Here is a 14,874-nt window from a genome sequence, read left to right as displayed (position 1 = left end):
GATGTATTAAAAAAAAAAAAGATCTTAGGTGTTTATTAATATGAAACAATTTCAAAATAAAAGCTCTCTCATAAAAAAAACAAATATTTATCAAAACATAATAAAAAGCAGGATTGTTGTACATTTTTTATTATTGTTGAACTGAAGGTTCGCCCGGTTTCCTCTGGACTTTGTGACTTGACAACAAACAGCGACACCTGGTGGACACCACATGTCACATTTGCACGAGTACAATAAATATATTGATTACGTTAAACTTCTACTTTGCTACATATTTTGTTTTTTATATGCACATGTTCTTAGCAGGTGAAATTACTGCAGAATCGACTAGAATTGTCTCTACTTCAGTTCTTATAGTGTTTTTGCTTGAAGCATTTTCTGTTTCACTTTTTAATCTTCATGTGCAGCAAAACAGGAAGAGATGTTTTCATATGAAGTAATAACATGTCATCATTTATTTTAGTCTTATTGAGTCTGTTCCACAAACAAACCAAAAGAGAATAATCAGAATACGTGAAGCAGCAACACAGAACAAGTTGACCCTGAGCCAGTTTCACTTTAAATTACAGGGTAGGATTTGTGTTCATTGCATTACATGTTGCTGCTGCAGCGTTTATAATATATATTGTAAAATATTTTGTACAGACTCAATATAATAATAACCATTACAGGAAACAGGCTCCTGATACTGAAGAATTTGCGTTAAAGATGTGAGAATGAAGAAGTGAAAAGGCCTCAGGATTAGTCCTTTATTTGATCTGATGTCAGCACTTTTTATCAGAACATCAACTTTGGATGCCACAAAAAGCAATAAAACCACAAACAGCCTGTTTCTAAATCTTCATTATTTACACAGTTAAAAGTCTCTACATGATTTCACTGATGATCAGCTGGACTGAACATGAGGCTGCACATGTTATTTGCATTAAAAACTACATCTTTTCCATTTGCAGATTTACTGTCGTAAATCACGTCATTGTTTCCACAGCAGCTCATCAACATGGTGACACACATGATGCAAAACATACGTGTCCTTTTTCACACACTAGGGTGCAGCTTTTTGTTCTGCATGTATTTGATAATTAATTACAAACATGTTAAATAGGTTTTGTCAAGATTATAAATATGATTTAAACAGGGTTTCCTTCATTTATTTTAGAAGCTGTTTTAAAAACAGGTCTCGGTTTATCACATTTCGTATGAACTTTCATCAGACAAACACAAGTTTCGTTTGTTCACGGTCACACTACAGGGTTGGGCACCAGGGGGAACTTTCGGCCAAAGTTCATGTCACGCCTGAGTTCAGATGTTTGAGCTGTGTTTTGTTTTTGTTATTGCAGTCTTATGAATTCCACTCACCAGGAAACAAAAGATCAGTTTGATTGTTCAGAATTTAATTATGTTCTTTGCATCTGATCAGAAACTGATCATGTTTGTTGTGAGTATTCTAACTTCCGTATTCATAATCATCAGTTAGTATCTCATTGTTACAAGAAAACATTTGCACATCCTGCGTTGTTGGTGTTAAAAAATCTAAATAGACATTGATTCATAATTAGACAAAAGATCATTTATTATTAGGAAATGAGAGTTTTGATGTTTGTTTTGTAATAATGAGATATTGTTAAAGTACAAAAATCTTGTTTTTTGTCATCATAACTTGAAAACATTGTTATCAGAACCAATTCTGGAGATTAGATCTCGTACTACTGACACATTTTCTCATAATGATGACGTCTGTATTTACGTATTGTGTCTAATAAGCATAATGTTCTACTGGAGTTACGACGTCTCATTATAACAAAACATGTTTTCTCCTCCAGATGTTGATTGTTTACAACAATCGTCATTTTCTTCCATCAGGTGATCTTCACTGAGCTCATACCTGTTCAGGTGTGTTTGACATTTGCTGCTTCCTCAGCTCCGCACGTCTGACATGTTTATTTCTTCTGTTTCCTTCCACAGATCAGAGAATCCATAGGGACGTTCAGCTGCCAGCACCTGGACTAAGTCCTCAGTGTGTCCCCAACGTGTCTTCAGTGTGTCCTCAATGTGTCCTTGGTCTGTCCTCAGTGTGTCCTTGGTCTGTCCACGTGTCCTTGGTCTGTCCTCAATATGTCCTCAGTCGCTTCTAAATGTGTCCTCAGGTTGTCTTCATTGTGTCATTGGTCTGTCCTCAACATGTCCTCAGTCGCTTCTCAATGTGTCCTCAGTGTGTCCTCAGTCACTTCTCAATGTGTCTTCAGGTTGTCTTCATTGTGTCATTGGTCTGTCCTCAACATGTCGTCAGGTTGTCCTCAATGTGTCCTCAATGTGTCCTCAGTGTGTCTGCTCTCGCTCTACACCTCCTTCTCGTCCTTAGTGTGAAAAGACGTCCGTCTCAGATTCTCCTTCACTTTGACAAACTCTGGAGCTTTCAGGTTTTCCTCTTGCTCCTTCTCCTGCTGCTTTTCCAGCTGCAACATAGAGACAGAAACAGATCTGAGAGACATCAGGCAGGACATGGACATGGACGGAGGGTCAGAATGAGATATTACAGCACATACAGACACAAGATCATGCGTGTTACCTCATCCAATTTCTGATGTCTCTTGAGCAGCTCGGCCTCCAGAGGAGAAATCTTCCTCCGGGCTTCATCTTCCTGTTTCCTCTGTCTGATCAGCTGCTCTCGTTTCCTTGACTCCAGGACTCTGTGCAGCTCAGGCTTCATCTCCACGTTGGCCCCGTCCCTGTGCCAACACAATATACATCTTTTCTCAATACACTATACAAGTGCTGTTGCAGATTACACTGATGTCATATGTGTTTAACTTTATTAGATTAGATAAACTTTATTGATCCACAAGGGAAATTTCTTGGTCACAGTAGCTCAGTTACATACAGACACTCTTGAAAACTATTAAATAATAAAAATGAAAATAGAATGGAATAATAAAGCAGAAAATACACTTGAATACTGTGTACAATACACGCACAGATAGAAGTAATATACACTATATACAAACAAACATAGTCAACACCACAGAAGAGACAGTGGTGGAGGATGGTGGAGTCGTCTGCTGCAAAGGGGGGAGTTATTAAACAAAAGGATGGAGAACGGTATGAATGAAGTCCTGTACCGTTCACTGTGACAGCAGAGCTGGATGAGTCTGTTGGAGAATGAGCTCCTCTGACCCTCCATATCCATGATGGAGAGCAGTTTGTCCAATGTCCTCCTGTCCCTCACTGACTTGAACCTCTCCATGTCCCTGCCAATAATGTGTCCTGCTTTCCGGATCAGTTTGTTGATCTGACTGATGTCCCTCTTGGTGGTGCTGCTCCCCCAACTGGCCACAGCAAAGTAGAGGGCACTCGCAACCAGAGACTGGTAGAAGAGCTCCTGCTCCAGCTTTATCCAGCGTGTTCCAGTATGGTTGAACATGTGATGTGCCAGACTATGAAAATGGTGTTTTGTTGAATAGTGTTGAAATCCAGTGAATGTACTGAGCGAATAACTGATGTCAGTCTGTGTTTTAGATGCACTAAGGAGTGAAGTGTTGAGTTTAGTCCAGCAGAGGGCAGAGTCTGTCCTACCTACACTGTAAAACTGAACACGTCAACAAACTGATCATTACGTTGATTTCACCAAAGCTTCACTGAATAATAACGTGAACTTCAATTCAGATATAAAAGTTCACATAAAACACAGGCAATATTCAATGTCAGTCACATTAAAACTCACATAGACACATCTTCTTTGCTCATTTCAGATCTGAAACATGAACCTGTTCCTCCTCTGTGCTGAGCACCTAGATAATAAACACTCCCCACATGACTCCCCAGGTCCATAATCATCTTTTCATTTGCATTTTTCTGTTTTTTTTTACTTTCTGGGATTTCCACAAAACATTTTAAACTGAGCTTCTCCGGAATCTTTTATAGTTAAGAGTTTAACAAAGTTGGAGTGGATTACAAAACAGCTGAAGATGTTTTATTTGTGTGTTTTCAAGCTCAGCTCCCTCCTGAATGAGAAAAGGAAACCTCAGTGTTTCAGCTTCGTGTGAGAGAATGAGCTGAAAACTTTCCCAGCGTCCTCGTCGCTGCAGGCCTGCGAGCTGGGAGCCTGTTGCTTAGCAGCGTCTGCTCGTCTCTTCAAAACCTCCAGTCTGTTGTCTTCATGCCTGCAGCAAGATCTGCTCTCTGATTGGTCAGCAGGTGTCACATGCCAGTCCCATTTTCATTTGAAGCCGCATAAACAGATTAAAGTGATCCACTCACCCCAACCCATCAAGGCAGGTGGTCACCCAAACTGAGCCCGGTTCTGATGGAGGTTTGTTCTGTTAAAGGGAGTTTTTCCTCTCCACTGTCACCAAGTGCTGCTCATAAGGGATTTGTTGGGTTTTGTAAAGGGCCTTGACATGATTGCATTGTGATTTGGTGCTGTACAAATTAAATTACAGTGAACTGAACTGAAATTGATGAACCTGCAATAATGTGCAGAAGCTGCTCACACAGGTCACCATGTGCAGCAAATGCCCCAGCCTTCTCAAATCCAATATTTTCATTACTCAAACATTCAGTTTCTACAAAATCCCTCATTTTAAAACAGTGTTTGTTCCAGATGACGTCATGGTCCACAGGTCCTCACTTTTTACAAATATCTTTGTACAAATATCTTTTAACAAATATCCTCCCAATGACTTCACACAGGATGTCTCTTACCGTTTGTAGCTGCTCAGCAGCTCTCGGTGAAGCTCTTGGTGACTTTTTGAAGCTTTCACAGGATTCACCAGTTTCTTGGGTTTGATAAGGTCGTTGTCCTCGTCTCCTTCCAAGTAGTCGGGCTGGGGGACGTAGCTGGACACCGGGGACGGCTTCCTGTGCTGTTGCAGGTCTGCATATGCTGACGCTGCAGACATGAGAGGACAAAATTACCTGGACTTATAAAATTAGAAATCAACCTTTAGGTTAAGATGTTAATAGTAAAATTCAGACTTTTTAGATGTAAATAGATTTATACAGACAATGGTAGATGCAATATGCAGCATGGTTTTAAAGGGGCACTGGAAACTTGATTTCAGGGCTGAATCTCTATCCATCCATTATCTATTACCACTTATGCCTAATTAGGGTCACAGGGATCTGCTGGAGCCTGTCCCAGCTGGACTTATTCTCAATTTTCTCAATTCAATTTTTTATCATTCTTTGGTCCTCAGTCAACCCTGAATTTGTCCCGGGCTGCCATGATGACAGACGTCCCAAAACTCTTATTTCTGCTCTGGGGAGCAAGGAGTCAACCTGGAGGAGCCATCACTGAGGACATGTGTGCGCCTCCTTCACGGAGTCTGTTACAGACACGACCCTTAAGCGAAAATCAGTTTGTGATTGGACGCTGCACATTAAGGATCAGAGGAAAGGACATCTCATGTCAGTTAAAACACGTTTCCTCAATCATTTCCTCAATCCTCTTCTTGGTTCCTTTCGTTGCATCTTACATGGGCAGGACCAAGACACAAAACATGGACACTGTCAGTGGAACTGGGGTTCACCCATAGTCATTTCAGGATGTCATGTTGTTTGTCAGGACGAAGGTAGAGTGTATTTAAATATCCTTGTTTTCAGGTTTTACAGTCCAACCTGTCTCTGAGTCCCTGTTTGTCTGCAAAGAAAGACCAGATTAATCTGATCCCAGGCCTCAGATATTCTGGGAGACACAGATCATATGTCAAACAGTTCACTTTGCACAATGACCCCTTTCTCCACTGCAACCAGAGACCTGCATCCACTGCTGCTTCATATTTCAGAAAAATGAAGTGAGCTGTGGATTCTTGTCTCAGTCAGAAACACAGAACATGGTAAATGACACAGCCAATGTATGAGGACAGTCGGTAAATCTTCATTCAGCAGATGTTGGACCTGCTGCCAGGATTTGTTCCCATCCAGACACCAGAGCATCAGTAAAAAGGTCCAGTTCATCCCAGAGCCATTAATGTGGTTCAGGTCAGAGATGTGAGGCAGATGGTTTTGTGCTGATATCCTGCTGAATGTGGTGGTTGTAAGGTCACCACCCCACCCAGCACTGCATCATCACACACCAATATCTGAAACAGTTAGCACATTAATTGATCTACAACTATTTTGAAATAGAAACAGGTGTGTCGGGTATAATTTCCAGTAAACTGGATCTCTTAGGAGTCTGGACACAACAAAACATGAAGATGTCACATTGAACATTTTATACGCAGAGAATTCTTAGCATTTACATTAAAATATCTGTTTTGGGTTTTTTTTGGTAAAAGTGAATCTGGTTTATTTTTGTTGGGTGATGTCTGTTCCTGTGTTTGACTGCACTGCTGCATCTCTCTGGTTTGTTGGTTGCTGGGACTGGGAAACCTCTGGCCTCTTCAGCTGCTAAATGCTCCACTATGCTCCAGCTGGTCTCTGACTTTGTCTGTCTGCTGCTGAGCAGGTAGAGGACAGTGGCTTTTTACAGAACCAGGGGACCAGAACCCTGAAGACTGAGCTGCAGGTTCGGGTGATGGTTCTCTGCAGGTGCATCGCAAACACACACACCTTTCACACTGATATAGACTCAGGCACTTCGTTGTCTTGATTAAACAGGGGTCTGGTGTCCACGCTGACTCTGATGCAGGAGGCCTTTTGGATGGACTTTGGGATATCGTGTGGTTTCATATTGATTTGAAACAGGACGTGTAAACTAAAGCCACTCTGCCGTTTATCGACGTCTCTGTGAGAGCCTGTTATCTGGTTACGAGCTGATTTCTGCTTCTGAAAACTCTGCACAGAAAGACTGTCTGACTCCAGCCCAGCTCCAGTTACACAGTAATGTTGGGGGATAATGATGTTTCTTTTTTATTCATCCATCCTGAGGAAATAAAACAGATTCAAGAAACTAAATCAGATCAAATCTGCTGCAGCAAAGTGCTCAGAGGATCCGAAACCAAAAGACTTTGTGAGGAATCATCTCCACTGTGAAATAAAGAATAAAACTCATCTTACATCTGAAGCGGCTCCAGGATCAGACCAGCTCACGTTAACGTCGATCTGATCTGACGCTGTGAGCTGGTGCTAATAAAATCAATAACGATGATAATATCCATTATAATAACTTAGTTATTTAGTTAAATGAAATCAAAATGTACAAAATATCAGATATTTCTATAAGTTTTTGATGTTCACATAGTTTGTTTTGTTTATTTTTATCACACAGATACTGATGCCTGTTCAAACACAGCAGGTCGAGGGCTGAGCTCTTGCACAAACACTGATATGGAGGTTCTTCCCTTTCGTCAAACTCCAAACTCTAACTAAAGAATCAGAGAACAAAATGGGACCAAAACAGTAAAAATCACTGAACCAAACTGGGATTGAAATATCCAAGACTTAAACACCAAAAATACTGGACTAAATCAGGACTAAAAAACAGAGCAGTCTCAGTCTTAGATCCAGTTTTTCTGCCGACAGTGAATTCATCTTCTCACCTCACCCACTAAATCCTGTTGCGGTTTATTCCCAGTTTGCACCTTGAGGAGCTGCACATGACTCAACACTTCAATGAAATAATAAAAACAGCAGAATATTCTGGAAAATACTACACTGAAATACTGAAAGTATAGGTAGTGGACCTGTTAGGTAGTTAGTGAAATACTACACTATCTAGTACTAAATAAACCGGATCACGTTTGGTACCAAGGTGCAGTTTTCAGGTATTTTTCTTGAGCATTTAATATTTAAATATTGGACTTTTTTATAGTTTTATACACAAAGAAAAAAGGTCACAAAACACAATACACGGAACCGTTTTTCTGCTATAAACAATTTCATGAATAACTGAAATAATGTTAAATTTTAGTCATTTTGTTAAATACATTTTAGAAGTTAAAAAATACAAATTTTAGAAAAATGTTTGTTTTTCTGTTGTTAAACAACTTCCAGACAGATTCAGTCCAAATGTTCACTGAACCAGAGAGACAATCAGTGTAAAAACAAGCTTATGTCCCTGTTTGTAGGGACATGTGCGAAGGCCTGTGTCTTGTTAGGATGCAAATTTAGCCTTTGTACAGAGAATGCCTACTTTACTAAATGTTATGAGTTTATGTGATCAGCAGAACTTAAGGAATCTGACAGGGCTCATGTCAAACCTGCTGTTGGCGCCCAGATGTTTGCAGCTCGGTCCGAAGAATAAAACCACAGTATTATGCATCATGTTAATCAGCTGCAGTCTGGACAACAACAAATCCTGGATTAGAGCCGGTTCCCTGGATCTTACCAGACTTCACCATCCCCTCCCTGGGCTGTTCAGGACTCCTGATCCTCCTCTGATCCATCTGCTTCATGTGATCTGGTCCTGATGATCCTCTTCAGTCTTCATGCTGCTGCTCGGCCGAGTGTGAAACTGTAGTCACATGATCCTCAGTGTTTCCCTCCCTCCTCTTCACTCCTCCTCCTCCTCACTCTGACCCTCTCCTCAGTATTTTCCCACGCTGCCGTCAGATCCACTCCAGGTCTCATGGGTTTGAAATGAAAGGGCCTCAAAAGGGCAGGATGTCCTGTGACCTGATGATGGCGCTGAAGACACTCAGAGTTCTGAAACAGAGTCCTCTGGAGATAAAACCTCCTGGATCACTTAAGAGTTCTGCAGTAAACAGGACTGGATGATCACCCAGGCCAGGGAACACCCAGTATTCTTCCAAAGATACACCAGGTTTGAACACCAGTCAAATATCAGGAGTTAAAAGACGGGCCACATTATTTTTCTTACAGTATCACAAAATGCTAAATTTCATTCTCCCAAATGTCAGAATAAAAACCATTACTCAAAACAGGCTGTAACTTCAAAAGTGAAACGTTAAATGTTGCAAAGTCGGAATCTGGTTCAGATCCATCATGACCTGCACCTTGGGTCTGAACAGCAGTTATTGGCAGGATGATGGTGCGTTAACATGTTTTTGGTCACGCTGAGTATTGAGCCTGTCTAAAGTGTAACATGTAAACTTAAAACCCTCAGACCTGTCAGATGGACTCAGGTCACATCCAGGATGGACCAGGGGACCGGCCCTTGATGACAAAATGTTCCCAGGAAGACGAGTTCAGGAGAGGCTACTGATTTTCCACTTGATAAATCATTGTACTTAGTGAGAGAAGTGTTTCTCCTCACATGAATTAATACATTTCCATCTAAATTTCATCAGTTTTTAGCCAAATACCAGAAAATGGTCCAAAAAATAAAAGTATGTGTTGAATGTTTGATAAACAGCTAATGCAGCAGCTACGACCTACATTACTTTTTAACTGGAAATAACCTCTTTATGCACATTTAAAAAATAGATTTTATCAACAAAGATCATTTAAACCATTGTGAATATTGTGCAAACAGCAAAATTGTAATTAATCAAATAAATATGACAAATTGTCGACACCAAAATGAAAGAATATAAACTTTAAACAGTACAGGACCAATGAATAATCTTTGGGGAACTCCACACATTTTCCTGGTCCAGAGTGATAAAGAGTTGTCAGTGAGATAATACAGGTCCTGTCCTGCCAACTGGACTGCACTTGTTCTGAGAGTCCAACAACAGAGGTGTTTGTCAGCTGCATCAAAGACACAGGAGCTTTCAACCAAATGGAGCTCAAACTGGAACTGAACAGCTAGAAATTCCTCAAATAAAAGTCCAGTCCCTGTGTCCCTCACCTGCATGATCCTGATATTGATCAACTGATTCTCCAGGTGCTGCTCTAAAACCACCACAGAAGATGATGGAGAGTTGAAAAGCATTTGGAAACATGATGGAATCTGGCATTTGTGTTAATGTAAGCAAAGTCACAGCCTCACCATCGCACGTGATTCAAGTTCGTCAGCCTGGTTCACTGCACTTTTGACTTTTACACCAAACTGTTTTATAGATATTTTCCACTTCATACACAAATGTGCATAAAACAGCAGATTGGACAGTTCAAACTTTAAATAATTAAGCCATTTTTATCTGTCACATTTGCATCATGTGTTCCTGTTAAACTAACAAATAAATGAAAACTGGGTGTTTGCTCCTTATAACTATGTAGTAATGAGCCTCAGGAAGCAGCTGATGTGGCTGATTACAGCCGGATCCACCCTGAACTACCTCTACAAGTCTTGCTCCTACAGACCGTCTTTGTTCTCTAGGCTGGACGGTAACCCAAGAGGGACAAACTTACCTCTGCTGTTTGGCTGCTTTCTTTTTACACACTGCTGCTTTGCTGGAGGCTCGTGGTCGATGCTGTACGCTTTCTGCAGGAGAGAGCAGGCAGAAGGAGAAAGTCAAGGACCTGCTAGTGGGTCACTGAGACCTGTATAAAAATATTGAAATCTGTCAACAGGCATGTTTGTGTAATCATGGCAGCAGATTTGTGAACATGGAGATGGTTAAAGATCAGGACAGACAGTAATGATTCGAATGACAGGTGAGTAGCTCCACGTATGGCTGCACAATTTGTGACGTGGGTGGTTCAGGACCAGACGCCACAGGTCCCCCCGCTCTCTCCGCCTCCGTCCGAGACTCAGGTCAAATACAGCCAGGTCCCCTCTGTCCCCCCACCCCCATCAGAGTGCGGCCCGGCTGGGCGCCGTCCTCTCCGGCTGAATGGATTTTGTGTTGGTTGCTAGGAAACTTCATCAGGCGTCAACATGTTGACAAGGCCCCCACTGTCTCACAGATCCCCACCACCCCAGTCACCCTGAGGGAGGAGGAGGAGGGGAGGCCTGAATGCTGTTTTCTGCACGATGAAGACTGATCTGAGAACAGATTTCATGAATGATGTTTTTGTCCTGAACTGGTCCCAGTCATCCCAGCAGCACTTAAGGACCAGTCCAACATTCCTGCTCAGTGAACATGAAACATAAACTCAGAAAACAGCTGGTCTGGGTGGGGTGGATCAGGGTGGAGCCACAGAGCTGAGGGGGGCAGAGTCACTTCACAACAAACCTCCAAAAATCTACTCTGACACTTTTCCTCGCATTTACTAATTATTTAAGATGTTAATTTTGGGGCATTTTATTATTTTTCTGTTTTGGTAATTGCTGGAGATTGAAAAGGATCTGACCTAATATTTTCTGTCACCATGTTTACTCAGTGACCAGAGCAGGTGATGGTAAACTCACCTGAGGACAGTCTGACATCTGCTGGACAAACAGCTGCATCACATGGTTCACACAGCTCTGACAGCTGTAAATCATGACCTGACAACAGCCTGTACAGGTGTGCGCACTGCACCTGCTGCTGGAAAACACCTGACCACCCGAGGCCAGCAGGTAAACAGACAGGTGCACGTGAACAGGCTGGGACACTGGGAAACTGGCACAGGAAATAAAGTGCGAGGCCCTCTAGTGGAGCAGAGTTGAAATGAAAAGGAATCCAGAGCAAATGTGTATATTTGTTTGAAGACTGCCCTTCAAAATAAAAGTAGTTTTCTATTATTCTGAAAACCCACAGTATGTAGCTATGAGTCATAAATGATTAAATCTGTGATTTCACCGTGACGAAAACTGATTTTATTTTGTCTTTTTACCTCATAATTCTGACTTTTTAATCTCCTAATTTTGAGAATTTACTTTTCATTATTTTATCTCAAAGCTTCTCTTTCCGTTATGACTGTGACTTCAATCTTTTCATTTTGAGTTTTTATGGTACAGTTGAACATCTATAATTTATGACTAACTTTTCTAACATCACACATCTTTCTGTAGTTTGTAGTTTTAATGTTTGCTGTAATTGTACACAATAACTCGCTTCTTCTTCACTGGTTTCAGTATTTTTAGCTGCAGGGATTTTCTCTGATTGCCTTAATCCGTCACTCTGGTCCGAGCTGGATTTGACCAACTGAGGATCCACATCCAGACCACAAGCACACAGACCTGATTTATTTCAACACATGTGATCAGATCTGTGAGCTGTGGGGTTCACAGTCACAGGCTCCTCATTCATCTTCTCCTGGTTAATGAGCGTTGTTACATGACTGCAGCTGAAAATATCTGCTGCTATTTATTCAGACCTCAGGTCCTCACACATGACTTCACAGAGACCAGGATCTGAGCTCTGATTGGTCGAAAACAGGTCAACACTCAGTTCGTCCTGGACACAAAAATTCAGAGGCTTTTAATGTCGTAACACTCATCTGCTGAATTTGTCTGGGCCCCCTTTAAACACTGTAAAATGAAAATAAATGTTTTATTTTTCTGTGTCTGTGCAGACACATTATTTCTAACCTGAAGTGTTGTATAATCATCATTTATTGGCTGATCACTAGAGATTTGTATGTTTTACATGTGTCCGTCATTTTCCTGTATTTTAGGTTGCTGGAAGTTTTATACAGTTTCAACTTGACAAAATAATCAGATTTACACTGTCACTGTGGAGCAAAAGCAGACTTATATATTTAATCGCTGCTGTCTGGTGTCAGGTCTGTGTGATTAAAAATAAACTGGAACAGAGTGAAACGTTCCGGCTGTTGAGGTAGACTGGAGGCACTGGGCTCAGGTCCTGGTCAGACCATCATGCTTCACAAATCTGTTTGAACATGTGAAGGTTTGAAAGATGATGTGCAGAGTAATGTCCAGCTTTCTGCTGCATTTAAAGACGAATCTCAGCTGCACCGTTTTGCTTTCAGAGTTTATCGCTGTCCTGGAAGTGCACCTGCTGCTGACACAAACTCTAAAAATAAACTAATGAGTAAATCTAAGGTGGGGGGGCACAGTCACATGACCTGCGATCATACCCCCCCCTCACACACACACACCCACCCTGCCGTCAGCTGTTGGTCACCATGGCAACAAACACACCCTGACACGCCCTCTTCAACAGGTGTGTCGCGCCCTGCAGCTCAAATATTTGTCAAAGCTTCACCAGAAACTGTGCCGGAGCCTGAGTCTCAGTCCTCAGGAACACACAAGCAGAGCCTGTGAGAAACGAGCTCCAATTAGAAATAAAATGCTCTAATTATAATTTAAATGTCCCTACTGTTTAATTTCAGCTTGCAAAATATGTTAAATGTGAAACGTGAACATATACAGTGAGTGGTTTATTCCTCAGTATCTTCCCCTCAGCTTAAAGTATAGAGGAGCTGCTGAGCACAACATGATGCAGAAAATCACATAACACAGTCTGTATGTAAATCATTGGACATGGGGTTGCAGGTGCATTAACTCAGACTTTTCTCCTGAATATCGAGGGTTTGATTCAGCACAAAGTGAAGAAACCTGCAGCACCCTGTGGAAGTCAGAGATGCACAGGTGCAGCTGATGTACACAGGAACAAAGACAGGAAAGAAGACGACAGCTGAGGTAAAATAAATCATCTTTTCAGTTTCACAGAAGAAACCCAGGGAACATGTTTGTTAGAGCTCAACAGAAACTCCACCTGCTGCTTTAAAAGCATCCTGAAAGCAAACTGCAGTTTATTTACATTCAGTGTGAATCCCGGAGCTCAGACAAACATGACCAATGCACTCCCACAAAAACACTTTATTTCAAAGTTTGAACTCTGCATTATTTACACGCATGTTTCCCGCCTTTGCTGGTGCATCACCTTCACCTGTACCTGAGGGACCCAACACCACTGACGAACAAAAGAACACAGACCACAGGTCCTACTGCTGGTCATAACCTTCATCTTTGTCCATGTCCCTCAGGATGAACTGAAGTAACTTCACTGTTACTGACTGTTCATCCTGCACCAACATCAGGTCAAAATGTGTCCAACACTTTCGGTTTATCAGACACCTACAATCTACTGAGGTTTAGCCTCAGCTGGACTCTGTGTTTACTGGTCCGTTAAAAAAACATCAGCATGTTAGCACTGTTAGTATTTAGCTCAAACAGAAGAATACTATCAACAGCAGAGCTGCAACACTAACTTCATTACTGTATAATCTCATTAGTTCTTGATTATTCAGTTTGGGTATTGAAATATTTCAGCAGTGAAATTTACATACAGTAGTTTCAAAGTTGTCTTCAAATGGTTTTACCAAAACCTAGTTATTCCTTTTACTGGCAGAAAACTAAACAAGCAAATACTCATGTTGAAGTTGGATTCAGAAACACTTAGCATTTTGCTCAAAGAGAAACACTCAGCTCTAACCAAAGTATAACAACTGTTCAGTTTAGGTTTCTGTTATTAAAAGGATAATGAGTCAGACTGATGTCAAACCCTAGAGGTAAAGATAAGTCCAGCTCTATAAACAAACCTATCAGAATATCTTTACCCGATGAGCCGTGTCCATGACAGACAGACCCACACTAACCTTCTTCCCATGAACAGCTCCCATTCTTTCCAGTCCTCTGCTGCTGCTGTTTGTTGGTGGCAGCAGGTTCAGTCCACAGCCTTCCTGCCTTTCTTTCCTCTCCAACACTTTTTTCCAGCAGCCTCGGGGCCCCTCCTTGTCCTACCCCTGGCAGCCTGGCAGCCCAGCACTGGGGTCCGTTAACCCGAACTGCGACTCATAACAGCAGACACCACGAAGCAGGGCAGCAGAGAAAGAGCTGGATAAGTCTGAGTGTTTCGCTGTGAGGAAGAGGAGGCCCTGCCACCTGCTGCTGACTCCCTGCTCTCGGCTGTGAGGGGTTAAAGTCTGACTGGATTAATGTAATTGGTGGTGACAGAGTACAAGATCTGATCCTGGAGTGAAAAGTTTCTCCTGATTCATGAAGAGTCCATGAAGTCCAGACTGAAGCAGAATCCCTGAACAAAAACACTTTGACAGACAGAATCATTTCTGGTTCATCACATCAAAACGATTTAAAATGAGGTTAGTTGGATCTGAACAATGATCAGCTGCAGTTTGTTTTGAACGGCTCTTTTCTCTTGTCCAAAAAAAACTCGACTCAAAGTCAAAATAAAA

General features: G+C 41.6%; 1 protein-coding gene across 2 annotated transcripts; it reads right to left on the bottom strand.

Moving 5' to 3' along the window:
* Positions 1-763: 763 nt before the first annotated feature.
* On the bottom strand, positions 764-14,839 carry LOC113130243 (protein FAM107B). Of its 2 annotated transcripts, XM_026306701.2 has the most exons (5): positions 14,278-14,839; positions 10,198-10,270; positions 4,702-4,888; positions 2,570-2,729; positions 764-2,456 (listed from the first exon to the last, which is right to left on the bottom strand). In XM_026306701.2, exons 1-5 carry the CDS (start codon positions 14,299-14,301, stop codon positions 2,340-2,342), a joined length of 561 nt encoding a protein of 186 aa, XP_026162486.1. In that variant the 5' UTR covers positions 14,302-14,839; the 3' UTR covers positions 764-2,339. The 2 variants fall into 2 exon arrangements, with proteins under 2 accessions (XP_026162486.1, XP_026162487.1); XM_026306702.1 differs by lacking the exons at positions 10,198-10,270; positions 14,278-14,839 and adding an exon at positions 8,270-8,916.
* Between the last annotated feature and the right edge of the window lie 35 nt (positions 14,840-14,874).

This window comes from Mastacembelus armatus, chromosome 5 (genome assembly GCF_900324485.2).
Source record: "Mastacembelus armatus chromosome 5, fMasArm1.2, whole genome shotgun sequence".
Taxonomy (NCBI): Eukaryota; Metazoa; Chordata; class Actinopteri; order Synbranchiformes; family Mastacembelidae; genus Mastacembelus; species Mastacembelus armatus.
This window is presented reverse-complemented; position numbering and strand designations above follow the sequence as displayed.

Excerpts from the sequence above, each read along its gene's own strand:
- LOC113130243 (XM_026306701.2), bottom strand. The coding sequence starts at position 14,301 with ATGGGAGCTGTTCATGGGAAGAAG. Across the intron at positions 4,889-10,197 it reads AAAGCAGCCAAACAGCAGAG|CGTCAGCATATGCAGACCTG; the intron begins GTAAGTTTGTCC and ends TCATGTCTGCAG. Across the intron at positions 2,730-4,701 it reads CTGCTGAGCAGCTACAAACG|GGACGGGGCCAACGTGGAGA; the intron begins GTAAGAGACATC and ends GTGTTGGCACAG.